Source organism: Papio anubis, chromosome 2, assembly GCF_008728515.1.
Source record: "Papio anubis isolate 15944 chromosome 2, Panubis1.0, whole genome shotgun sequence".
Classification (NCBI taxonomy): Eukaryota; Metazoa; Chordata; class Mammalia; order Primates; family Cercopithecidae; genus Papio; species Papio anubis.
Genome location: NC_044977.1, coordinates 189,589,096 through 189,615,835, shown reverse-complemented (window position 1 = coordinate 189,615,835; position 26,740 = coordinate 189,589,096). Strand labels below are relative to the sequence as shown.

At 36.6% G+C, this 26,740-nt stretch overlaps 1 protein-coding gene across 9 annotated transcripts in view; it reads right to left on the bottom strand.

Moving 5' to 3' along the window:
* The window catches only part of OPA1 (OPA1 mitochondrial dynamin like GTPase), a 107,149-nt gene that overhangs the window by 6,042 nt on the left and 74,367 nt on the right, over positions 1–26,740 (bottom strand). For 3 of the 9 annotated variants that reach the window (XM_031663890.1, XM_031663893.1, XM_031663895.1), the window contains 2 exons: positions 7,487–7,561; positions 1,914–4,979 (listed from right to left, as the gene is read on the bottom strand). The exons of 4 other annotated variants lie outside the window; for them this stretch is intronic. In XM_031663890.1, the coding sequence (XP_031519750.1) occupies positions 7,497–7,561 (65 nt within the window). In that variant the 3' untranslated portion in view covers positions 1,914–4,979; positions 7,487–7,496. Of the gene's footprint in view, positions 1–1,913; positions 4,980–7,486; positions 7,562–9,192; positions 9,225–26,740 lie in introns of those variants that run through there. 2 more of the 9 variants (XM_021934999.2, XM_031663891.1) reach the window with 2 other exon arrangements.

Below are 26,740 nucleotides of genomic sequence, written 5' to 3'. Positions count from 1 at the left end.
AATATGAGAGGTCTCAAGAGCTTTTGGAAAGTATTAGGTCACATAAACCATGAGCATATTTTCTGACAAATGGATAAAATTCTAATTTCCATATTGTTGCTCTGTGATTTAGTAACTACAAAAGCAGCAGAATGAATATTCTGTTCTGAACATTAAAGAGTGTAGCTTATATTCTTAATACAGCCATAAGACATATCTCTGTGGGCGGCTGCTGGCAATATCACTGCACTGTGACTAGATCTTCAGGAGTGCCTCTGGCCTAGTTTTTTCAAAAACAGATCTTCGATTTCCCAAATATTCGGATAGGAACAGTTGACACCTGGGTTAACGAATTAAAAGTACTAACAGCAGGAACAAGAATTTTTTTTATCACAGAGTAACAATCACGCCTGTAATCCTAGCACTTTGGGAGGCCGAGGTGGGTGGATCACGAGGTCAGGAGATCGAGACCACCCTGGCTAACACGGGGAAATGCTGCCTCTACTAAAAATACAAAAAATTAGCTAGGCATGGTGGTGGGTGCCTGTAGTCCCAGTTACTCGCGAGGCCGAGGCAGGAGAATGGCCTGAACCCAGGAGGCAGAGCTTGCAGTGAGCCGAGATCACACCACCGCACTCCAGCCTGGGCGACAGAGCGAGACTCTGTCTCAAACAAACAAACAAACCAAAAAAACGATTTTCATTTAAAAGCATTTAAAAGTAGTATTTACCTCTTTGTCAGTGACTTGACCACAAATACACGTTAATACTGCTTCTACAGAATGTGTACGTAACTCACGAGAAGTCTTGGAGAGGAATCACATACATACTCTCAATTTTCAAGCCAAATTCTGTCATTTTAGGATATAAATTTAAACAAATGCCTTATGATACAGGTTTTTCCTACCCTTAGTTTTAGAAGTTGTCTTCTTCCAGCTACAGATCACCCACATTTAAGCCTTCCTGTCCCCTGGTTTTGAACCTTCAACAATTTTTGTAGTACTTGTTTGAACCCTTAAGTTTTCTACACTTATTAACTGGGTCCAGTATGTGCAGGATATGATTGTTCTAGTTATCACGAATCGGGGATGTGGTTATTTGAAGACGTACTTTGTAATTAAATACATCTGTATTATCTATAGGCACATGGCAGCCATCTCAATTTGATAAATAAGTTAATTCTTCAATCAGACATGCTAAAGAAACATACATTGCTCTATTAAATCTTTAGTAACTAAATTCTTCAAACTTTTTGATACATGAAGATTCTGAACTTGAATTACACAAAGGGTGAAAACCTAGTTTAAAATAAAAGTATGGGGCCTCCCACTAGGACGAGTCTGTTAGCACTGATACAGAAAACCAATGCTGACATGATTGAAAATGTTCTTGCCTATGCATCTTCTGAAGGAATTAAGGCGGCACACCTATACTCTGCCTAACTTGACATATCCAATGATCAACAAACAGTTAGTAGGTATCATTTATGAGCAAAGTTCTGGAGGAATAACGAAGTGAGTAACAGGAGTTTATAATCAGATGGTAGATGAAATTAAAGTCTCTTCCAGTTTTAAGGCTTAGTTATAACTTTTTAGTAAGCCTCATAGGAACATGTTAGCAGTATTATTGAAAATGACAGCCTTGGCAGCAAAGTGAAATTATAAAACCTTTTTTATATATCTTACCAAGGAAAATAACAAATGTTTTGACAAGTACCACGATGTGAAAAAAGGACCGGTTGACCATGGAGTACAACTGTGAAATGCAAGGCATGTGAAATTCAAGCATTCAGAGAAAAGCCACATTAAGAGCTTGTTAGACCATGAATCTGGTTATACTGTGGGGTCAAATAATGACCCTAGGTACACAGGTTTCTCTTTCCCTCATTAAAACAGAAAAAAATTTAAAAGATGCTCTCCAATAATGGAATTATAATGTGATTTAAATATTTTTTAATTACTCATCTACACAAATGACCTTTGATCAAGCACAGGCAAAATATAAGTTGCAATAATATCTACATGTAATGTGAGGGTTTTAAAAAAATAATACAAAGTTCATTCACAGTGCACAAGTGAAAACAAGGTAAGTTTTAAATATTTAAACAACATATAGCCATGATCATTCAAAAGGTAAGCGTATTTTAAAGCACATTTCCATACTGCTAGAGCTACAACATATACCAGCTTAGAGAACTGAGATAAAAACCATTACTTTGATCCCCTTTATTGGAAAGCAAAAATACCATATTTCTTTCCTCAGATACATACATCTAGAATAAATAAACACAAAATTATTAACTAAAGATTTTATCTTTTAAATCTATACTCTCTTATCCCACATCAAGTTCCAACATGGTGAGGCTGGGAAGCACCACTCTGCCATGTTCCCTACTTATTTTTATACCGTTCATTTGCATTTGGAGGCTGAATAATTTGCAGAAAGAAGTCTGCTGGAAAAAAACTGTGGAAAATGGGAATACAATGAGAGGGCAATACAGTAACCTACTAGAAAGGCTGATTGTTCCACATGCAACTACAGCACAGTGGGTCAAACGGGGAAGCTGCAAGGACCACTTATTTCCTACTGTGTGCTGCCTAGGTACGCCGATTTTTAAAACTGAAGTCCTAGCCGAATTAATTTTGGATATCATCTATTTATGGTTGTTCAATCTTCCATACAGAGCTTTGTCCACTCCACTCTTTGCAAATTCTGACATAAAAACAAATGATTCTGTGGCTAGTTCAAATTCAACTTCTGTCTATTTAGTATCTTTTTGCTGAAATTTGAATCATTTCGAACTTTCGAACTACCGACACAAGACACAGGGTTTACTCTGGAGACTGAATTTTACTTTCTTTCAATAACGTCTGCACTTGATAAATACCTAGCTTTCAAGGAAAAATAAAGCATGCTTAGGATGAGATTAGCTAAAAAGAAGAAAAAAACCCATGAAAGAAGCCAAATTACTGTGCGGCATGGAGAGGACGTCAGGACTCTCACGTGGGACTTTCAGTAATATTAATTGTTATCATCTATTCACATACGTTACAATACTGATCTCCTCAAAGAAACGAAGCTCTCCCTCCACCTCTTTTTAAAACTTACACAAAGGGATGTGATAACAGTAGTGACTAATATTAGCCTTTTCCTTGGGAGAAATCTGTGGAAATACAGCTGAGGGTATTTCTTTCTCTCTATAGTTGACAGAAGTAAATAAATATGGTCCTGTTTTATTCTTTAGAAATAAATGTGTAGTTGTAATTGTTATGCTTTACAACTGCAAAAATATTCATTAACATGCATTAACCTGTAAGCACTGGTTAGAGGGGTGTATCCAGTAAGGTGATCTCCTAATCTGTGTATTCAACATAACAGAGTTCTCCTCCCCTTCTATTCACTCCTGTCCCTAGACCTAAAAGAAAGAAAAAAGTTCCTGACTATGCATCTACCAGCACATCCGTGCTGCTTAAAACTGGACCTACTTTCCTTATCAAACAGCATAAAACAAACATACACTGAATTCCCGCTTTCGGAAGTGTTTTTCCGTATCCTCAACCGTGTGTACCAAGTGTTACATCTTGAGGGATCACAACGAAGCATGCATGATGGAAAACAATAAAATGAGGAGGAGCCATGGAGCTGTTACCAAAAAGCAATTCCAAGAAAATAAGATTTAGTGAACTGTAAAAGAAAAAACATCACACAACGGACATTTTTATTAACAAAGTGAAGCCTTAGTGAAAAGGCAGCAAATGAGATAGACATTGTAAGTAAAAAAGCATTTCTTTGCTTGAATGTCCTTTAGCCAATTAAAAAATATTTATTTAAAACACATGAAAATGTTGTGAAGGTAGTACTGTAATTAAATTGCAATAAATTAAACTAAATTTTTCTTTATTCAGCTAAGAGGGGGATGGTCAACATTACTTTAATTATTGAAATAATTTCTATTTAAAATAGTCTTATGAAAGAAAGCCTTTTTCTGATGTCTAGTTGAAATGTTTGATAATATTCTAAATGAAATTAGTCAATTGATTATCCTTAATCTTCCTCATCCTGTGTCATAATCCAGTGGCTCTGTCAACAGGAATAAAACCACTATTACCAGAAAGCCTAACGTAAGTATACAACATCTAAAATAAATCAATTTCAAATGGATACAGAGAGTGAGAAAACAGCAACTGAATCAAATAGGTAAAAGCTGGTACTGACTTAGCTTCCAAGGCAAATTTCTTCGATGGTAAAAGCTGGTACTGACTTAGCTTCCAAGGCAAATTTCTTCGCTGGTAAAAGCTGGTACTGACTTAGCTTCCAAGGCAAATTTCTTCGCTGGTAAAAGCTGGTACTGACTTAGCTTCCAAGGCAAATTTCTTCGTTGGCTATGAAGGGTTGAAATTTCTTTCACTGAATGTACACTGAATCGTTACAATCCAAATTAACCTGTTTTAGGGGTTCTTCTGTTACTTTTCTTTCATGTGGTGAATATAAACTGAATTATCATGGTCAGATAGTTTCTGGGAATAGAATACTACAGACACACACAATGATTTAGCAGGCTATTGTGATTTTATATACAATTGATAACTTAAAAAAATTGCTATATAAGTTTTATTTCAAAACACCTAGCATTGTATTTCTGGAGAAGAAATTGACACTGAGTAACCTCAGTTAACACGGTAAACTAGTGCCACCACAAATAAGACAACCAACAGAGAGCAAGTTTCTTATCTTCAAGGACTGAACCTAATGGCCACACCAAGTCTATTATTCCCATTTGTCACTTTAGTACAGCAAAGTAGGATGTTAATCCATTACCACTGTTCTTCCATTCGAAAGGCAGCTGACGGTGAAAACGCCCGTAACACACATCAATTATTTTTATCCCATGACTTTATTGTATGTTTAGAAAGGTGGAACAGCAGAAGAAAAAGAGGCTGGACAAAAGATGTTGATGTTTTTGTTCTTCAGATATATGCAGAGCTGATGATGAGTATGAATCTGTAAAAATAAACCCATTTAACAAACTGAGGTCAGGGGAGACAAATGTAAAATTTCTAAACGAAGTTTATGACCGTATGATCATAACAACGTTGAAGCCTACCTGCTTACGTTTGCTAGTTTTTCTAAACTTACATAGTCTATCACCTACCGTAACAGTATTGGCATAATTTTTTTATCAAACATAAATAAAAATATACTGGAATTCATTTCTTGTAGAAAAAGTGAAAAGTATATACTAAAATTAATTGGAGAAGAATCTGTGTATGGCTGTATAGCATATAAACATCTTCAGCAAATATCAGAGTAACAATTAACTAGGAATCCTATGTGTTAAAACTACACTGGAGAGAGTATTCCTTAGGGTCCTTGGTAACTTTTATAAAACGGTCAGAATGAAGCAAGGTTACCATTCTGCCAGATTTACTCTTTTAAATGCATCTGCAGAGTACAAAACAGATCATCTGTCTGGTTCACAAGATACTTTGTAAAAGTTCAGAATCTTAAGTCACAAGGGTTGAAAAGGGTCTTAGAGACTAGACAGGTAGCAGCAACAGCAATTCTGGATGTCACACTGATCAGCTGAGTGGAGAGACACCATTATGTAAAACACTGGCTGGCTTTCAGCTTCCTCATTTTGCTAAAAAAACAGAAATACAGCTTATATTTTTAATGGGGCTTCCGGGGCTTTCATCAATTTTTCCCTGCAAAGCACATACAGATCGGTAAATAAAACTATCATGTAAGCTCTGGCGCTGGAGATCAAGGTACTAAAGATGTTTACTTCTAATAGTAAGTATTCATGGTAACTATCATGACTAGGGTGATACTATAACACTTAATGGTTTTAAAATAAAATATTCATACACAGAAGATGTAGAAAGGATTTATGAACATGGACACTTATAAAACACAAAAATTATGTTTACCTTGTGTTAAAGATGATTATGTGTATTTCTGTATATTTCCACATATCTGTCTTAACTTTTTTTTTGAGACATAGTCTTGCTCTGTCACCCAGGCTGGAGTGCAGTGGCGTGATTTCTGCTTACTGCAACCACTGCTTCCAGGTTCAAATGGTTCTCCTAGCTTAGGCTCCCGAGTAGCTGGAATTACAGGCATGTGCCAGCATGCCCCGGCAATTTTTGTATATTTAGTAGAGATGGCGTTTCACCATGTTGATCAGGCTGGTCTCCAACTCCTGACCTCAAGTGATCCACCCGCCTTGGTCTCCCTAAGTGCTGGGATTACAGGAGTGAGCCACCGCACTGGCCTGTCTTAACTTACTAAAGAAACAAATGAAATAATGTAACAAAGCTTTATTTTCAAGTTTTCTACGCCTTGTTTCTCTCCTTCATTGCTGGCGTACTGTTCCCAATGATGTACCATGTGAGTTGTGCTTCCCTTTCCACCCTGCTTTCTCAAATACATTTTCCTGACAGTAAAGTAGGTTGTTTGGTTTAAGAGCCGTTTCTGAACTGACCTGAACCGAGTGTAGCTAGGGAGGGAAGCTTGCACATTTCTACTCCTTCCAGCTCTGAGCCTGCTGCAGGCTGTCTGTAGGGTAAGGCTCACAGACAAAAGTGACAAAATATATGAAGTGATAATGACTTAACTACAGCATTTTTCTTTTCTCAACTCCTTTTATAAAAGCAAATGCCAGCCTGGACAGCAGGGTGAAACCCCATCTCTACAAAAAATGACAGAAATTAGCTGGGCATGGTGGCATGAGCCTGTGGCCCCAGTGTCTTGAGAGGCTGATGTGGGAGGATTGCTTGAGCCCAGGAGGTTGAGGCTGCAGTGAACTGCGATTGCACCACTGTACTCCAGCCTGGGTGACAGAGCGAGGGCTCACCTCATGCAAGTGACTTACTGTTTACAATTTTTCGGCAACAATTAATTGATTATGCTACTAAGGAAAAGTCCTTAAATATGCATTTTATTAGGAACATGCCTCTAATGCCAGAAAACAGAATCAGACAAGAAAGTAAATTCATTTGAGAGGAGTACTAAATTCTAAGGCTATATAAATTAAGTAGGAAAAACACTTATCTAAATGTTTTTAAACAAAAGAGATAAAGATTAAGAACAATTATTAAAATTTTAATTAAGTCAAACAGAAAACTTTGTAAGTTAAATATTTAACATACACATGATTATTGACAGACTATAAGCAATGAGGAATAAAGTAATGTCAACTACAGCTCAATTCTTTACACCTAGAAAATGAGTCACCTGCATATTATACAATATCTTAGCTCTCTGTTCACCTTTGTTCTATTCAAAATGAGTTCTAGAGGATATTTTTAGTTCAGCCAGAAGGCAATCAAGTTATTCAAAGGAACATTACACAAATGAATTTCGGAAGCTAGTTTCAGAGATTGATGCCACTGAAATTACAGCATAAGTAACAACCAGGATGTAAGTGAAGCAGAATGATAAACTATTAAGAAAAGTATAATTTTGTATTTAGTCATCACCAATGCAGTTATAGAATTTTTACTCACTTAATATAATTTATTTCTCCTGATGAAGAGCTTCAATGAAAGCATCAAGTTTTTCTTGAATTTCTCTAACTTTCTCTGTGGGGATAAAAATAAATTAAAGAAAAACATTTATTTTTCAAAGTAATTATTTACTAAATGGTTGGTATATTTAACTATTTGGGGAAAAAAGGAAAAATGAGTCTCAACATACCACCTTTTATCCAAATAGAGTCCAGATGGATTATAGCAGTAGGTCTCAGACATATTTTGGAAGTGGGAGGAGAGACAGACTGACCCCTTTGAGGATCTAATAAAAACTGTGAACTCTTAACATGGAAAACAGCATGTATTAGGTACATGTACAATTATGTAGAGAATTTTAAGGAATTCTCAGATTCTCTGGAGCCCAATCAAGAACCCACAGTTAGAAATGTCTGGGTCACAGGAAAATATACAACAATGACACCTTTTTAAAAAATTAAAAGAAAGCAGAGGTGGCCTTAGACTGGGAAATGACTTCTTAAGTATAAAGTAATAAGAGTTACAGAGGAGAAGATCCATCAATATGGCCACATTGAAATGTATACTTTTATTTATATGTCCTAAATTAAAAGACAAGGGAAACTGTGGGAGATGCTTGCAATAAATACGAGAAGTGCAATGATTCTGTAAAAACACATAGAAAAAAGTACTTTGCCAGCTATAAATAAGAAAAGTTTCTCTCTCTCTGAAATGTAGATTTCCTCCACAAGTCAACTGTTCATAGTACATGCCAAATCCCCTATTAAAAGTGGAAAAGTCATGATCTATACTACTTCATTGCTAACTTAGTCATACACCTCCTATTTTATTTTATATTTTGAGATGGGGGTCCTACTCTGTCGCCCAGGTTGGAGTGCAGTGGTGCTAACAGGGCTTACTGCAGCCTCAACCTCCTGGGCTCAAGTGATTCTCCCGCCTTGGCCTCGCCTGTAGCTAAGACTACAGGCAGGTGTCACCACGCCTGGCTAGGTTTTTATTTTTAATTTTTTTGTAGAGACAGGGTCTCACTTTGTTGCTCAGGCTGGTCCTGAACTCCTGGGCTGAAGTGATCCTCCTGCCTCGGCCTCCCAAAGTCCTGGGATTACAGGTGTGAGCCACTGTGCCTGGCTTCTATTTTAAAATGTAGGTTATAGTAAGCATGATAAATATTTTTGTCCTTTTAATGTAATTTAACATATTAGTGGAAAGTATCAATTAAGGTGGGTTGGCTGGTTCAAAGTGAGTGACCTAGAGGCAAAACTGGCAAGCATTCTACTTTATGCAGGAAAACCATGTAAAATGCATTTAATATTTGACATTTATATCTTTTATATTTAAAAGTAAACAATCTGCAATTGAAGATATAAGTATTCCTTTTTACCAGCGAGGCAGCATTAGTGATGAGTACCCAAGAAAATGAAGAATTGTCCTTTTAATGAATTCTTATTAGCATTGCAGGAACTCAGAAAAGCCTACCATGGTTGGATATAAAGAATGTAACATTTTCATATTCTTTTACCAGTAATTTATTCTTTCCATATTATTTTTCCAGTAATTTAAAACTTGTAGGTCTTGCTATGTTGCCCAGGCTAGACTCAGCCTCCTGGGCTCAATGGATCCTGCTGTCTCGGCCTCCTGAGTAGCTGAGACTACAGGTAGCTGAGACTACAGGTGAGTGCCACTATGCCTGGCTGCAGCACTTCTCATTCTAGGTATTCGATTCAGGCTGATATAAAACCTGTGGGGGGAGGGGAAGGGAAAGTCCAATGGTTTTACTCAAACTATGTATTGAGAAGATATGATAATAGCTATTATGAAGGCAGCATTAACTCCTTATATATAAAATTAAACTAGAAAAACTTTAAAACATTCCTAACCCATCTCTTAGAAGTTGAGTCTCAATCTTCTGGTGGGCTCACTTCCATTCGTTAAACAGCCGACAAACCAGTCAACTTTCTTGCTTTCCCAAAATAAGGCCACACTCTTAGTTTTAAAATTAATTCACTTAGTTGCTTAGAAACAGCTTAACCTATTTTTTTTTTTTCAGTGAATGTAAGAAAGTTTCATATCAGTTCATCAGTTGAAGGATTTTTAAAAAGTGGGGGGGTTAGGAGAAAGACATTTTGTAAATTGTTACCTAGAATTCTGGAAATGAATGCGGTCTTTTAAAAAAAAAGTCATCTAACTTAAATCACACAACACATGGGAACCTCCAACAGGTGCTTCTCTCCACATTTCACTGAGAAATATTTCTACTTGGGAATGCTGTACTGTATGAAGAGAAGTCCAGCTCCATTTGATACATGATTTGAGAACAACAGGGCAGTGCACGGCCAGGTCTACCCATCCTTTTGCCCCACTGGTGACCCCCATCCTAAGCTGGATGGACTACTGCAGGGAGGCGGCACAGCAGCCTTACCCCCTACAAGAGACTATTCAGAGCAAGATCCAATTGGATCGAAAGATACCCAGAGTCACTCTGATGCAAGTGTCTCACTCTGTAAGGTCTAAATGAAAATCAGATTTTTCTAAAATTAACAGGTAAGCCGTTTTTTTTCCTAAATGAAAGCAAAAAGACTATTTAAAGTACTTTAATATGAAAACCACAAAACGAAAAAATGCCAAATTTCCCTTAAATATTTACGATTAGAATATCAGGACACAGTACTACCATGCCTTGAAACCTCAGGAATGACAAAGGACACTTAACTAAGTTACCAGGCAGTACCGGGGGCAGGTGTGAACGGGGGGCGGGGGGAGGGGGGGAGAGACTGGAGGTGAGTGTTAAAAGAGCAATTATGATCAATGTATCCTTTAAACATTAACTGAAAAACATTTTTTTCTTTGTTCTTTCACTTTCACAGTGCACTTGGATATGAGGACACACATGATATCCTACTTTTGAGAAGCATTCCCGGCTTACTCTCTCATTCTAAGGCTATGATGTATCTACTATGTATTTCCAAATTTTGCATTTCATTTGGTTCTCATACAACCTTGCAGGTATCATTGCTAAATATGAGGACATTAAAGCCTGGAGAGTTAGCCTTGTCTACACTTCTCTGATTAAGAAACACACACTACATCTGCTACCATGTTTGTTTGACACAGAGTCTTGCACTGTCACCCAGGAGTGATGCAAACACAGCTCACTACAGCCTTGACCTCCTAGGCTCAAGTGATTCTCCTGTCTCAGTCTCCCAAGTAGTTGAGACCACAGGCATGTAGCACCACACCTGGCTAATTTTCTAATTTTTTTTTTTGTCAAGATGGGGGTCTCACTATGTTGCCCAGGCTGGTCTCGAAGTCTGGGCCTCAAGCAATCCTCCCCACTCGGCTTCACAAACTGCTGGAATTACAGGGTGTGAGCTACTACACCCAGTCTGCTACCATATGTTAACTCATAATAACAAAGCAAAGCTCATAGCGACAAAGCAAATGCTGTTATTTTAAGTCTATTTGGTCTTTAAGTATTACCTTTGACTTAAAATAAGACACATTTCAGGGAGAATCACTTGAACCCCGGAGGCGTAGGTTGCAGTGAGCCAAGATCGCACCACTGCACTCCAGCCTGGTGACACAGCGAGACTCCGTCTCAAAAAAAAAAAAACAGGCATTTCAATAAAAATCAGGGAACAAAATAGTTCCTGACACCTCCTAAGTAGTCTATGCCTAAGGATGACCAAACGGTACATAATATGCTATCATATTCTGATGAAAATTGTGCCCTCTTGAGGAGACTAAATCCATACACATTTGGAGAAGCCCTTGGAGAACAATACAAGATGGGATCACAACTGCTCAGCGCCTTCCATGTCCAGAACAAGGCCCGATCACTGCATATGCTCAATCAATGATAAATGAAGTTGCCCAAAATCTGGCACAGAACATAAGGGCTGTAGTTTTCAAAGGGAAAAACGAACTTAGCTGGCTTCATGAATATACACTAGTGATCGAGCGGGAGGAAGACAGGATCAGAAGAGCTACAGCAAGCCTGGGAATGGGAGGCAAGACACACATAGATAATGAAGGTCAAGGAAAGCTGGTGGCTCCCACCTGAACCAGACAAGCAACATAGAACAGGATACCCAGGTCCAACGACACAAGTGGGAAAAAAATCCCTTCACCTGAATGGTTGCATCTTATTATCAAGGCTGAAAGATGCTGACTATGTATACATACTCACTTGAAGCTTTAGAAACTACATTCTGATTTCTTGCTTTCCAAGAAAGCTATATTACAAATAATAAGCAGAATTATTTCTCATAAATTCATTCATTTTAAATTTTGACATAAGTTTCCAAGAATGTCTGTATACTAACTGTGCCATCTGGCTGCACAGAAAGCCAAGTTATCCATAAACAATGAAGTTGAATGTTGGCAACAAAAACTTCCTACTTTCCGATCCTTCAAATTAATGCTTCAATATCACAGTGCGTTCAAATTTCAAAAATATTATTGTAACTATTTCACCATTAGAAATTGCTTTCTCTCAGAAATAGGTGTATGGATCAGCATGAGTAATTATAAAGCAAACTCATATTTCCATTAAATATTTGAATTAAATATTCACAAATAAAGAATAAAATTTGTGATTTACTTGGTAAATTAAACCAACTCAGGAAGGGATTAACAAACTGCTATTTCTGTTATACCGAAATAGCTATTTCTACGTGTAGTGAATACTGAGTCTACTTTGCATTTATCCAATGTTTACTTAAAAGATGAGCTATTTCAAACATCAATTCACTGTGCTTCTTGATTGAGTCATGAATATTCCCATAATCCCCAACTCATAAACCATCTCAGTGAATGAAGTTCCTTCTCTTTTTTCTTCTCTTCAGATGACTTGACGCCCATTCATGTTTTGGGTCTCTTTATCTCAACATGAAATGATACTGCTACTCTCATTTTCTTTTTGGGTCTTCTGATACTTGCTCTAAAGTCTCAAATATAGACTAATCTGTAATTAGGTTTTGAATACACTGTGAATACCAAAAGGCCAAACCCGGGAGAAGGTTCACTTCAGTGGTTAATAACAGTTTAGAACAGGAACAAAGAACCACACACAAAACACTAACACATGCCCTGAAATAAACCTTTTAAAACTTTTGATGTTTTTAAAGAAAGCAAGCTGCCAACTTACTAATGCAGTGTACTTTAAGCAAACCACACACCCAAAGATCCAAATGTACCTTAATAGAACTGTTTTATAACATGCTGCATAAGCACTTTGTGTTAAGCTTTAAGACACCCTCTAAGTGAGATTCTACTGTAAAAAGCTATTCACTATAGTACTGAAAGGTAAAGGAACACTTTTTATTATGTAATATATATTGTTCATGAAAAGGTTTGCTTTTTATTCAACAACTACACTATTAACTTGCCCTTTAGAAGTTCAGTATTTAAGTGAATCTAGGGTGTGGGGGAAACAAGAAAAGGAAAAAAAGGTGAACAAGAGACTACACTCAAGATTCTCAAAACTACAGTTAAATTCTTAGATTTAGCACAAGAAAAAATGTGCGTCTTTTACAGTTGATGAAAGGTTGAACCAAAGAGATAGACAAAGGTATAAGACTAAATCTAGCACTTCTGAATCTTAGTTCTGTAGATTTTTTCCTTAAAATAAGCATGATTATTTTTAAACACTCAATGAAGACAAACTGAATACTCCCGCATGTTACAGAAGGAGGCATCATTCACGTGTCCAGGAAAACCGTTAAGGACTGGTACAGTACTTTGAAAGCTGAGGTTCCCAGATTTCTGGGGCCTGTAAAGGCTGGGTGAGTTCCATTACTTCAAAAACTCAAAATGGAAATCTTCATTTGGACTAGAAGCACATCCCCTCTCCTAACAACTACTTCCTTATACTGATTAGGAACTCTAGCTGGTGGTTGTATTTCTAATGTGAAGAATGTTAACTGCACTGTTGTAGACAAAATCTTCTGTAACATGGACTTCATGGAATTAATAATGAAAGAAACATTCGATGAAAAAAAATTTTAAGGCTCCCTAGTCTAACATCTTTAATAATCTATGGGGCAGTTATTTTATATGATTTTTATAAAGCAGAGAACATGTAATGTGTATCATTTAAAATATATGACAATGTGGTATTTGCCATTAACTTTGTAACTGGGTAAGCCACAGTCCTAGCTTTATCTATAAAATGAAGGAATTTGTCCAGGAGAATTCAAAGTCCACACTAATTTAAAACTTATGATTAAAATGTATTGCTCTAATTCATTATATAACTGCATCTTTAAAATTCTTTTTGTTTATTCCTTAGTATCTTTTTATTTATTTGATATTAACCCTCTAGTAAAATATGTAACCACAAATTGCCATATCATTCTCACGGGGCTTCATAATTCATTTTGGAAAGATCATTTTTATAACGTATTTTTTCTAAGCATTAATGTGGAGAACAGCAAGGACTGCTTGTATAAATTCTCTACTTACCAAAAAGTCTGTTATTTAAAATCACTCGGCCCAGCATAGCACTGCTTGCTATGTAATAGATGTCCATGAATATTTATGCATTCATAGTTGAGTGGTCTGACTTAAACAATACTTAATCATTAAAGGTGATTATTAAAGATTTGCTATTTTGTGACCCCCATAAAGTATAATTTAGAAAGAAAGTAACCTTTAGAAAGTCTGTGAGGTAAATTACAGCATGCTGAATATATGAAAAGCTCCATAGCAATTTGTTGATAAATTCAGCTCTTTTTTTTTTTTTTTGAGATGGAGTCTCGCTCTGTTGCCCAGGCTGGAGTGCAGTGGCATGATCTCAGCTCACTGCAACCTGTGCCTCCCGGGTACAAACAATCCTTCTGCCTCAGCCTCCCGAGTAGCTGGGACTACAAGCCTGTGTCACCATGCCTGGCTAATTTTTTTGTATTTTTAGTAGTGACGGGGTTTCACCATATTGGCCAGGCTGGTCTTGAACTCTTGACCTCGTGATCCACCTGCCTCGGCCTCCCAAAGTGCTGGGATTACAGGCATGAGCCACTGTGACTGGTCAGATAAATTCACCTTTTTAAAAAATAAACTCTTATAACGCAAGCATTTCTACCAGGCTCCCTTTGGCTAGTACAATTAAAACCTCTTCAAATATTTTCTATGTATTTTAGGCCTATTCCCCAAAAGGTTTCAGTATGAACATGAATTAGCCTTATACTTAGGCTTTTATCCTTGTTAGACCACTCAACTTTCTTAAGTGGATGGCAATCCTAATTTCAGTTCAGTTATAATGATTATGGCTCCGACTTAACTAATAAAAAAAGTAGTACTTGGCTGGGCACAGTGGCTCACGCCTGTAATCCCAGCACTTTGGAAGGCCGAGGCGGGCAGATCACATGAGCTCAGGAGTTCGAGACCAGCCTGGCCAACATGGCGAAACCCCATCTCTACGAAAAATACAAAAATTAGCTGGGTGTGGTGGTGGGCGCCTGTAATCCCAGCTACTTGGGAGGCTGAGGCAGGAAAATCACCTGAATCCAGGAGGTGGAGGTTACAGTGAGCCAAGATCACACCACTGCACTCCAGCCTGGGTGACACAGCGAGATGTCTCAAAAAAAAAAAAAAAAAAAAGTAGTACCATTCCAGGTGCTTGTCAATGTCAAGGAGTGTAAAGTCTTGAACTTCTGGCTACCTGACACTTATTAAAGGATCAGCTGCAAAAACAAATAATATTTATGGGAGACCGTATGGAGGATGTAAGTTCATCTATTTCTCTGGATACTAGGTATTTTATCCTTAGATAAGCCAAACCAAATAGCTGTATGTTTGGACAGCATCATTTTTTCCCTAGAACTGCGTATGTTAGCCTGCGTGAGAAACATTACAATAAAGGGCCCCAGGATATTGCTGATTATACGTAGCCATTAGATTCATTATTATATCATCTAACTCAGGGTCTACTTTAAGGGAAATTTCTCTCAGCTGTGTGTACCAAGAAGACCTATGCTTCTCCTAAGCAACTGCTGTGTTGCTGTCTGATGGCCACCACGAATGATGTAATGACCTCTGCTTTCCATTTTGTATCTGCCAGCCACCAGGAAACTGAGGGCTACATTTGCATCTTCCCTCTAGCAGAGTACCGGCATACTTCGGAGATACGCAAGTTTGGTTCTAGACTACCACACTAAAGCGTGTATCACAATAAAGGGAGTCGCATAAGGTGTTTTGGTTTTCCAGTGCATTTAAGTTACGTTTACAGCATACTGTAATATATTGTGTAATAGCATTATGTCTAAAAAGACAATGTACGTACCTTATTTAAAAACACGTTATTGCTAACAAATGCTAAGGATCATCTGAGCCTTCAGTGAGTCATAATCTTTTTGCTGGTGGAGGGTCTGGCCCTGATGACTGATCAGGGTGGTGGTTGTTGCAGGTTAGGGTGGCTATGGCAATTTCTTAAAATAAGATAACAATTGTAGTTTGCTGCACTGACTGATTCTTCCTTTCATGAAAGATTTCACAGTAGCATGTGATGCTGTCTGATAGCATTTTACCCACAATAGGTAATTTTGGGTAAATTTTACCCAAATTTTTCTTCTTTAAAAATTGGGAGACAATCTTCTCAAACCCTGCAGCTGCTTTATCTAGTAAGTTTATGTAATATTCTAAATCCTTTACTGCCATTTCAACAATGTTCACAGCATCTTCACCAGGAACAGATTCCATCTCAAAAAACACTTTCTTCAAACTGAGACTGCCAAAAAAAAAAAAAAAAGAAAGAAGAAAACACTTTGCTTGTCCATAAAAAGCAACTTTTCATCTGTTCAAGTTTTATCATATTACAAGAGAACTAATTCTAGTTCTATTGCTGTCTCTACCATATCTGCAGTTACTTTCTCCTCTTAAGTCTCAAACTCTTCAAAGTCATCCATGAGGGTTGGAATCAACTTCTTCCAAACTGTTAATGGTGACATTTTGACCTCCACCCATGAATCCTGAATGGTCTAAAATGGTGAGTCCTTTCCAGAAGCTTTTCCTTTTTTTCTTTTTTTTTCCTAAACCCATCAGAGGTATCAATCTATGGCAGCTAGGGCCTTAAGAAAGGTATTTTTAAAATAATAAGACTTCAAGGTTGAAAGTGTTCCTTGATCCATGGGCTGCAGAATGGATGTTGTGCTAGCAGGCACAAAAACAACATTAATCTCCTTGTACATCTCCCTTAGAACCCTTGCTTGACCAGATGCATTGTCAATGAGCAGTAATATTTTGAAAGAAAACTTTTCTGAGCAGGTCTCAAGAGTTATAATATTCAGTAAACCATGCTGTAAACAGATGTGCTGTCATCCAGGCTTTTTGTTCCACTTTTAGAAAACAAGCAGGGTAGACTTAGCATAATCCTTAAGGGCCCTAGGATTTTCAGAATGGTAAATTCTTTGGGTTGGCTTCAACTTAAAGTCATCTGCTGCATTAGCACCCAATGGGAGGCACAGTCTCTCCTTTGAAGCCTTGAAGCCTGGCATTGACTTCTCTCTAGCTATTAAACTACTAGATGGCATCTTCTTCCAATAGACGGCTATTTCATCTGCATCAAGAATCTGTTGTTTAGCATAACCACCTTCATCAATTATTTTAGTTAGATCTTCTTGATAACTTGCTGCAGCTGCTACATCAGCACCTTGTACTTTTATGTTGCAGAAATGGCTTTTTTCCTCTTAAACCTTACAAATCAACCTTTGCTAGCTTCAAATTTTATTCTGCAGCTTCCCACCTCTCTCAGCTTTCAGAGAATTGAATAGAGTTAGGGACCTGTTCTGGATTAGGTTTTAGCTTAAGGGAATGTTATGGCTGGTTTGATCTTCTATCCAGACCAGTAAAACTTTCTGCAAAAAGGCTGTTCTGCTTTATCATTTGTGTGTTCACTGGAATAACACTTTTAATTTCCTTCAATAACTTTTCTTTTGCATTCAGTTTGGCTAATGGCCCATTTTGGCTTTCAACAAGCCTCCTTTACTAAGCTTAATCATTTCTAGCTTTTGATTTAAAGTGAGATATGGCACTCTTTCTTTCAGCTGAACATGTAGAGGCCATTGCAGGGTTACTAGCTGGCCAAATTTCAATATTGTTGTGTCCTAGGGAATAGGGAGGCCCTGAAGAGGAGGAGAGAGACAGGGAATGTCTAGTTGGTGGAAAAGCCAGAATACACGTATGTACTGATTAAGTTCACTGACTAATATGGGCACAGTTAGTTAGTGGTACCCAAAACAGCTACAATACAAACATCAATGATCACTGATGATAGATCACCATGACGATAGAATAATAATGGAAAAACCTGAAATATTGCAAGAATTACAAAAATGTGACAGCGACGTGAGGTAAGCACATGCTGTTGGGAAAATAGTGCCAATAGGGCTTGTTCAATACAGGGTTGCCACAAAACTTCTATTGTTAAAAATGCAGTAACTGTGAAGTGCAATAAAGTGACATGCAACAAAATGAGGTCTGCCTGTATGTAGAACCCTTGAGCATGCATTTTGAGGGGGCACCAATTCTATCTTATATTTTACTTTATTTCACTTGCCTGGATTTTCCTTTTCCTTCAACTCAAAGTTTTCACATAAGTAGTTTTATCTTTTGCATAGGATATATGTAAGTTGCCTCAAATTCCTTTTGGATAATTAATAAACGAACAAGCTAGTCTGTAGAAGATATATTATTAGCCAGCTGATTCAAATAATACAACACAATATTCTAAAAGTGGTCATTTTATACTGGTAATAGTTTTTAAATCAGTAATTTAAGAACATTCTGCAGGGCCACGGAGGGACAATATTTGTTACATAAAACCTTGCATAAATAATTTCTGCATGGGAGAAAAAGTAAATTATTTTTATTTCTGCTGAATTCTTAGCAAACCCAATGATATCAATATCTATTCCTATAATACTTATTTTCAGCAACAGAAGTAAAAGCATAAATGTTTATGGGATTTATGATCATCTTTTTAAATGTAAAAAATGAATAGATTTTACCATAAGATTACAATGATTTACTCTGAAATATTTTACTTTTGTATCCAATACATAAGATGCTCCACACTTAAATTATGACAAAAAACTTAAAAAGTTATTTTATATGTTAACTCATTAATGATACATTGCTTTTTCTCAAAAAAAAAAGTTCCATTATTTCAAAATGAACACATTCATTTTGCTCCCTGATAAAAATTTAAATGTCGATAATACATTAAAAAAAATATGATTTAGGCATTATTAATTGGGAAGACTAAAAAAGATCAGTAAAATATTCTAAGTCAATTAAAAATGCTTTAAAAAATTCATCTTGTTTTTCTTTTTCTCTTATTTCTAAAATTATATTTTTCCCTGAATTTACTTAGGAGGAAAGCAGAAATGTTCTAAGAAAAGGAAAACCACCCAGGCAGCCCTTAAAGAGATAGGCATCATTTATCACCTGCAAAGACAGATTTATAAGAGGGCCCCTTCTGTTCCTTTAAGACTGCAAAACAGATGGGAAGTGAATGGACAGTCAATGGGACAAGAAAACACATGGGAGGTGCTGCTGTATGCATGTTCCCAGCATAAGAAAGAGGTCAAGATTGTAACTGCATGACTGGGTCCTGGAAAGGGTCTTTCTTCAAGCTGTTACAAAGACAAACGCTGTTCCTCATCCTGCTGTCAAACTGTTATAAATATTGGTTTGTCAAAAGACCTTCAGTGCTGAAGCTTTAAAAAGGAGGCAAAACAGACGAATGAATCATGAGAATGATTCTTAAACAGTCAGTTCATCACTGTAATTTTAAAAGTAAAAGAAAGTATAAGATCACAGAATGTAATTCTGCTTTACAAACCAAACTAAAAATTTATTAAAAAATGAAATTAAAAATTGTAGGTTTTAATAAAATTATGAATTAGGTGAGGTGAAAGCAAAAATAAAATAAAAGTTCCATCTCTTAAAAAAATGGTGTATTAGGATAAAGTATTATGAAACTTAGCACAAGAAGAACAGGTATTCATGTTAGGCTGATTTCAGAAGTTCTTGGTTTATCACTGAATTTATTTTACAGAGGTGCTGTTTATCACAACTGAGTGAGAATCAGGCTCAGAAAAATAAAAATAACTTCTAAACTAATTTCACTTATTAAATTAAATTAGAAAATCACCTTTAAGTCACAATTTCTTTTCTATTGAAAAGAACAATCACAAAATTCAACTGGCACTGAGTATACATAGATTTATAAACTGAGAATTATCTTTTTTGAGGAATGAAAACATTATGTACCTCTTTAGGAGGCAAATTCATTGTTATAGATTCTTAACACATATTAAAAATCACATAAAAAAAGAAGCCAAATTACATGAACTTGGTTGTCTATGGTTAACACAAACACAAACCCAAAGACAAATGATGAACAGAATACCTAAACAATTCTAAAAAAAGTCCTATCTGTAACACATATGATTAGCCCCAGCTTTGCCATAAATATTTATGTAATTAGCTTAACCATTTACGTCAATGAATGTTAATTTCTCTATCTGAACAATGGGCATATAATGCCTTACAAGCCTCATATGACTTTACAAGACACACATGGACAAGCAGAAGTTTTGTAAACTGTAAAGCACTATATAAATGTGAGGGCCAAATCCTAGAGTTTCAAGTAGGATATGGACTCCAAAGTACCAAATGATGCAGTTACAAGGAAGTATTTTCTTTCTTTCTTTTTTTTTTTTTTTTTAAAGTTTTGAAATTTTTTTTTTTTTCCCTTTATTTCTTCTTAAAAAACAAAAACAAAAACAAAAGCGGGATCTATGTGCAGAATGTGTAGGTTTGTTACACAGGTATATGTGTGCCATGATGGTTTGCTGCACCTAAGTCCTCTAAGTTCCCTCCCCTCACCCCCCACGCCCCAACACACCCTGGTGTATGTTGTTCCCCTCTCTGTGTCCATGTGTTCTCAATGTTCAATTCCCACGTATGAGTGAGAACATGTGGTGTTTGGTTTTCTGTACATGGAAGTATTTTCTAGTCCTGAATGAATGCCTGGGTCATTATTTTCTCTTAAATTTTCAGTAATCTTGGGAAAAACATAGTTTCAATAGAAGTGAGACTCAAAGAGCTAACCTTTGTAATAGAGATTAGAGTTCACAGTAGCTACTAGACTGCATGGAAGGTTCAACCCATTAGTTTTAAGATGAGAATGACTTGAGCATCTTTGAAGAAAGAAAGGAGATATAATGAATACACAAGCACATACGGGAAGGCCAGGTACCAAATACAGGTATGGGATTACTGTTCAAAGGACAGTGATTTTCAGTACATGCTATGCTACAATATGGCTTCCCGAATACTTGAACTATAAAAGTAACTGGTATCATAGGTTTCATTTTTACTAATGCTGCTTATTCCTCTTAATGAATATTTCTGAAATAAGTTTATATGAAGACAATGAAGAAAAATTTAGCCCACTGAGCGATGAGAAATTAAAAATAGGGGCAATGACAATGAGCTGAAGATGTGTGGGTGTAAGAAGCCAACCTGAGACCTCTTCACGAAAAATGTGTCCAGAAATTATGTCCCTAGGACCACATTCAAAATTGTCTTAAACTACAGTGCTAAACCCTGGGTGGTGGCAATTAGTTTTTAAAATTTTGCCATCTATAGTTTCTAATTTCCCACAATGCATAAACACTAGCTCTGTCATAATAAAAAGGATGTTAAAAAAAAAAAAAACAACAAAAACCCTCAAATTCCGGTAGTGTACTTTGGTAAAGATCAGTCTAAAGACAGATCTGTACATATGACACAGACGATGAAGCAGTGCCAACAAAAGGAGAGACTGAAGATAAAAAGGCTTTAATTCTTGGCCCAGAAAAGAGATCTAACTGAAGTTAACAAAAAACAGCAAACTTCCACTGCTCAGAATATTGAAACTAGAGAATAGATGAGTGAGTTGTTCTAAGAGAAATTAAAATGAAACATTCTATACACAGGAGGTAACAATGAAAGAATCTTAAATGGGTGGTACAAGTGTGAAAACTGAGTTTAATAAAGATTTTGATTTATTTTCAGATGACGGATCCATGATGCATAGTTACAGGATACGAGAATTCACTGTGAATCCCCCAACCACTGAGGATGGCATCATGATGAGCAACGACCATGTGGTCCCATAATGTCTCTTGGCATCACAATCGGCAATAGGTTACTTGGGAAAATATCTGTTACTTTTAAGATAGAGCACATCATGTAATAGCTTCATCATTCCATGAATAGGATAATTAAGACTATAACATTTCAAAGGTAATTCTGAATCGTGCTCTCTGGGGGAGAAGGGCTGTGGAAGACACAGTTTAGAAATGTACAAAATAGTGAAAAATTAAAATTCTCTTCACATTTAACTAACTTCTCCAACTACCTGGAGAATTGTGCTTAACAGAGGTTACTAGTTTCATGTGCATCGATCCACCAATCTCTTAAGATTTCATATCTTGTTTAATTTTTTTTTTTATATAATGTTGCATAGTCCAATGATTTGTTTTGTGATTAGGTTTTCAATTACTACATTCTACTTTTTCTATTGAATATGCAAAAACATAACAATTTTAAAATAAAAATGCTTAAGATAAAGTTTATTCCTAACTTTAAAGGTATTAGATCACTCGAGCCCAGGAGTTCAAGGCTGCAGTGAGCCATGATCACACCACTGCACTCTAGCCTGGGCAGCGAGTGACACTCTTTCTCAAAAAAGAAGAAAAAGAAAAAAAATTTGTGCATTGGCCTTTTGGATACATAAGAGTATTTTCACAATAGTATATAAATAAAACCTACTTTAAAATGATAAACGGCAAATTTAATCCATACATTATTGTAGAGAACATTCTTGTCTTTATTCTTAATCAGTTAAAACCTGAGTTTAAGGCAAAAGAACATACTTGCTAGTAAAGTGTTGATTACCAGCAGCATGTATAATACTATAGAAAAGAAAATTTCTTTTACTCTCATACTGATTTATTAGTATTCCTCAATGGTGACTTTTTAAGACAGACTTAGGCCATGAAAAATGTACTCCATTCTAAAAGACCCATTTTGGGTCTCGATTTTCTCATCAATAACCTGGAAACCACACTACTCAGGCACTGTCACGGGGAATTTGGTGTGTAAATAACTACTTCTCTAACACAGAAGACTTTCCCTGAGGATTACTTTATCTTTGTATCAACTCAGGTTTTTTTGTTTGTCTGTTCTGTTCCAACACAAAGCAGCGCCTACTTCATCTATACAGACTCAGGTAAAAATAATGTTTCACTATCTTCCCTAGTTGCTTTACTGTGTTAATCGTCTTACTATAAAAAAATTATTTTACAAAGGCTAGATTTTTAAAATTGCCACATTTATGAAAAGATACCTTAAAGAATTCAAGTACTGTTACCATAAAACAAGTATGTTGTTTATTCTGTAGTGAAGAGGAAAAAAAACAATGTTTCTGTCTTTCAAACATATACATTTCTATATCATATAATCATTCCAAAAAGCACTTGAATGTATTCCAATAAACTTAAAAATTCCTAATAAACATAAAGAGTTATTGAAGTTTCCTGGTGAACTGGGTAGACTGGCATTAGGAAATCATTGGTGGTCCATCAATAAGTGGTTTTGATATAGATGAAAGTCAGACTGCAAGATGGAAGCAGTGGGAGGAACAGGAGTGAATGCCACAGATGCAAGCTGCTCTATAAGAGAAAAGAGCAGTAACTTCCTGGCAAGACAGAGTAGAAGAAAGTTTCCTTGGGATGAAAAGAGTTAGTTCTCCCCAACTTTTTAAGTCAAGAGAAGGGGGCTAATGAACAGTCTGTATTACAAGATCACAATCGAACATTCAGTAAACATGTACAGCACAATATGCAACACACAAGGTATGGGGAATTTATGAACGAACCAAATCACTTTGGCAGAAGGGATCAACCATGATAGACAAGAAAATGTTTTTCTTCTTTAAATGGTTATTTTCGTTGATTTACAGTTGCCTATAGTGAGAAGCTTCTATTCTGCTCAATTAAACAACACTGGCAGTATCTGAGCAAGGTTTTTAGTCACTGAAGGAAGGTAAATAAGTAGGTAGGAGAAAAATACTGGGTTAGGTTGAAGTGATGATGACATAGAAGAGGCACAGTGAGAGAAGTGCATAAAAAGAAAGGGAAAAGGTTGCCTCGAGATGTGTTAAAAACCAGGAGAAATGAAATGGTATTGTGAGCCAAGGAAACAGAGCAACAGTACCAAGATATGAACGATACTGCCGGGATGATTAGTTCATGTGTTCCCTCCGGGACGCCCTGCTCTATACTTTTTGATCTCCTCTGAACCTATGTACCTAGAATTCTACAACTTGGTGTCACCCTCTCTTCCTTTAAAATTCATTTTCTTTGGTTAAGTCTACAGAAACAAAAAGAACACACTAGTGCAGATGCCTTTAAAGTCCCTTTAAAGTTTACTTTCTTTGGTTAAGTCTACAGAAACAAAAAGAACATACTAGTACAGATGCAGTTCAAATTGCTCACCAAATTTTCCAAAGTGCCATTGTCTCTCAGGCTCTACAAATAAATATATTTCAATTTTATCCCAATTAATAGCATGAGAAATTATCTTGCTATGTACTGAAAGAACTCTCTGGAGTGCCAGCTCAGGGGCAGGTGGGTAGACAGTAATGGGAGATGGCAAGAATCACCTGTGCAGCTTTGTCAAAATACACATGGCAGAGCCCCACCTCCACAAACAGTTTTAAACACATCACTTCCCCTTTCCACAATTTTCAGTTCCAAATTCCGAGTACAATAATCTTCCTAGGAAAATTTCCATCTCATACTACTTCACAGACAATATTCTCATCCGTAACGACACTCAAGGGTCTGGCAGGTATGGGAGAAGTGTCGGAATGTGAAGTCACTAGTAGAAATTAAGTTCCAGGGTTAACTGACGTTTTCTTTTCTAAATGTGAAGAATGAAATCATTCTGCCTACCTCAGGGTTCTATTTAGCGATGTTCTGACTACTTTTTATTCAAGTTTCCACATGGCATAGAGATTTCTTATAACTATCCTATAAATTAGAATTATATTTTGGAGTCAGTGAAAGGACTGTTTTAGGTTTAAGCAGTTATGACACATTTCTAATCTTAGCTTTTAAAATGGCAGCATTAGGTTACCTTGCTGCTGCTCCCTTTTAGTACCATAATTTCAAAAATGCACTAATGCATTTATTTTCTCTCACTAAATGATATTATGAAGAACAAAGTTTTCATTTAAAACATGATTTGTTACTGAGGTGGTTTACTGAAAAAAGAAACTTCCATCTATAGCCTATATTTCTAAGTTTTAGAATCTCATGCAGACCTAAATAAAAAGGTGGTATCTTTGCTCCTTTCTAATTATCAAGAGAAAGCATAGGATGGAGGATAAGAGGAGACTGGGAAAGTGAAGAAACACAAAGACAAGCCCCAACAGCATTGTCTACTCCCAAGAGAAACAAACTTTAAGTTTCGAGAAACAATTGCTTGCTGTCTGGGAGATGCTCAGGCATCAAACAATAAAGAACAGTCAACAGAGGCAAGAGGCCGAGCACGCTGCTGCGATCCCTACTCTCTAATCCCCCCAAGCTCCAGTCAAAGGGCCAGCTGTTGCCACCTCGCGTAGGGAGTCGGCAGAGCAAATTAACTGCAGGAGGAAAAAAAGCTGAGGATATTGGAAAATTCCAATTTACCAGCCTCTTTAAGCTATACTGCTTTTAACATAAAGGATAGCAAACTATACCATTAAAATAGGCCTGTACAATGGTAGCCCAAGTGAAGGAATTTACCACTGTTTTCACATTTTATTGGTAAATGAGATACAGCTCTGAAGTGTTCGGTCTACTAAAGTATATCTTCTGCTCACATAAAGAACAAGAAACAGGAAGAAATATACTGCAACTTCTAATAAGTTGCACTTTCAATCCAGCTCAACAAAAAGCCTCAACTTAAAATAACAGCCACAATTATGCTCAATTAAAGATTCTATAGACTTTATTAATACATCTGTTATAGCTGAACTTTAGGATTCTACGTAGGAACACAACCTCATTGAAAAACTCTAAATATGGGGCAACTTAGGCGCTACTTACCCATGGTGGAATCTGATAAAGTATATCTAGAGATATGTTAACAAATCATATAAAGAAAATTAATTTCCCTTAGTTTGCTTAGTGGTTTCATGCACACTGTACTGTTCATTTACTCAGATGTTCTATTAAAGTTTTCATACAATTTGAAAGTTTAAAATCCAAAGATACTTATATTATAAGAAGTACCTGTGGTAATAATGATTATCTTCACCATTATCATCATCACTAATATGTACGTCTTTCTGATCAACCCTGTGAAGGACACTGGTAACTATGGAAGCTTCTCAATATAAAGGACAATTTTATGTAATCACATTTTCCAAAGGCCTGAGTTTTTTCCTCCCTCCCAAATTATTTTAATAGACCCAGTAGTTAAAAGTTAGAAGACCCAGGTCCAAATCTCAGCTTTAGCATCTACTACCTATGGGTTTCTAACCCTCCATTTCATCTGTAAAATGAGAAAAATAACTACCTAACTCAAAAGCTGTGACAATCAAATGAAAATTCACATAAAGCATTTAACCTAATATCTGGCACAAGAAAAGTATTCAAATGTTACTTTACATTCAAAAACAGTTTCAAGGTTTTACACAAAATCAAAAGGAATTTATTGTAAAATAAGGACAAAAGACTCCTTAGATTATTATTATTATTTTTTTTTGAGATGGAGTCTGTCTCTGTTACCCAGGCTGGAGTGCAATGGTGTGATCTCGGCTCATTGCAACCTCTGTCTCCCGGGTTCAGGCGATTCCCCTGTCTCAGCCTCAGAGTAGCTGGAATTACAGGCGTCGGCCACCACGCCCAGCTAATTTTTGTATTTTTAGTAGAGATGGGGTTTCTCCATATTGGCCAGGCTGGTTTCAAACTCCTGACCTCAGGTGATCCACTCGCCTCAGCCTCCCACAGTGCTGGGATTACAGGCATGTACCACCACACCTGGCCAAGACCCCTTAGGTCTTAGAGCAATCTAAACGATCAGTAATGACCCTCGAATGTGTCAGTATCAATGAGTCTCTGATGACATGCACAGAGAATAAAAAGTATAACAGGCTTTAGTGAACAACAGTTCCAAGCAATTTCTATGAAGGTCCAAAACCTCACAATAGCCTAGTAA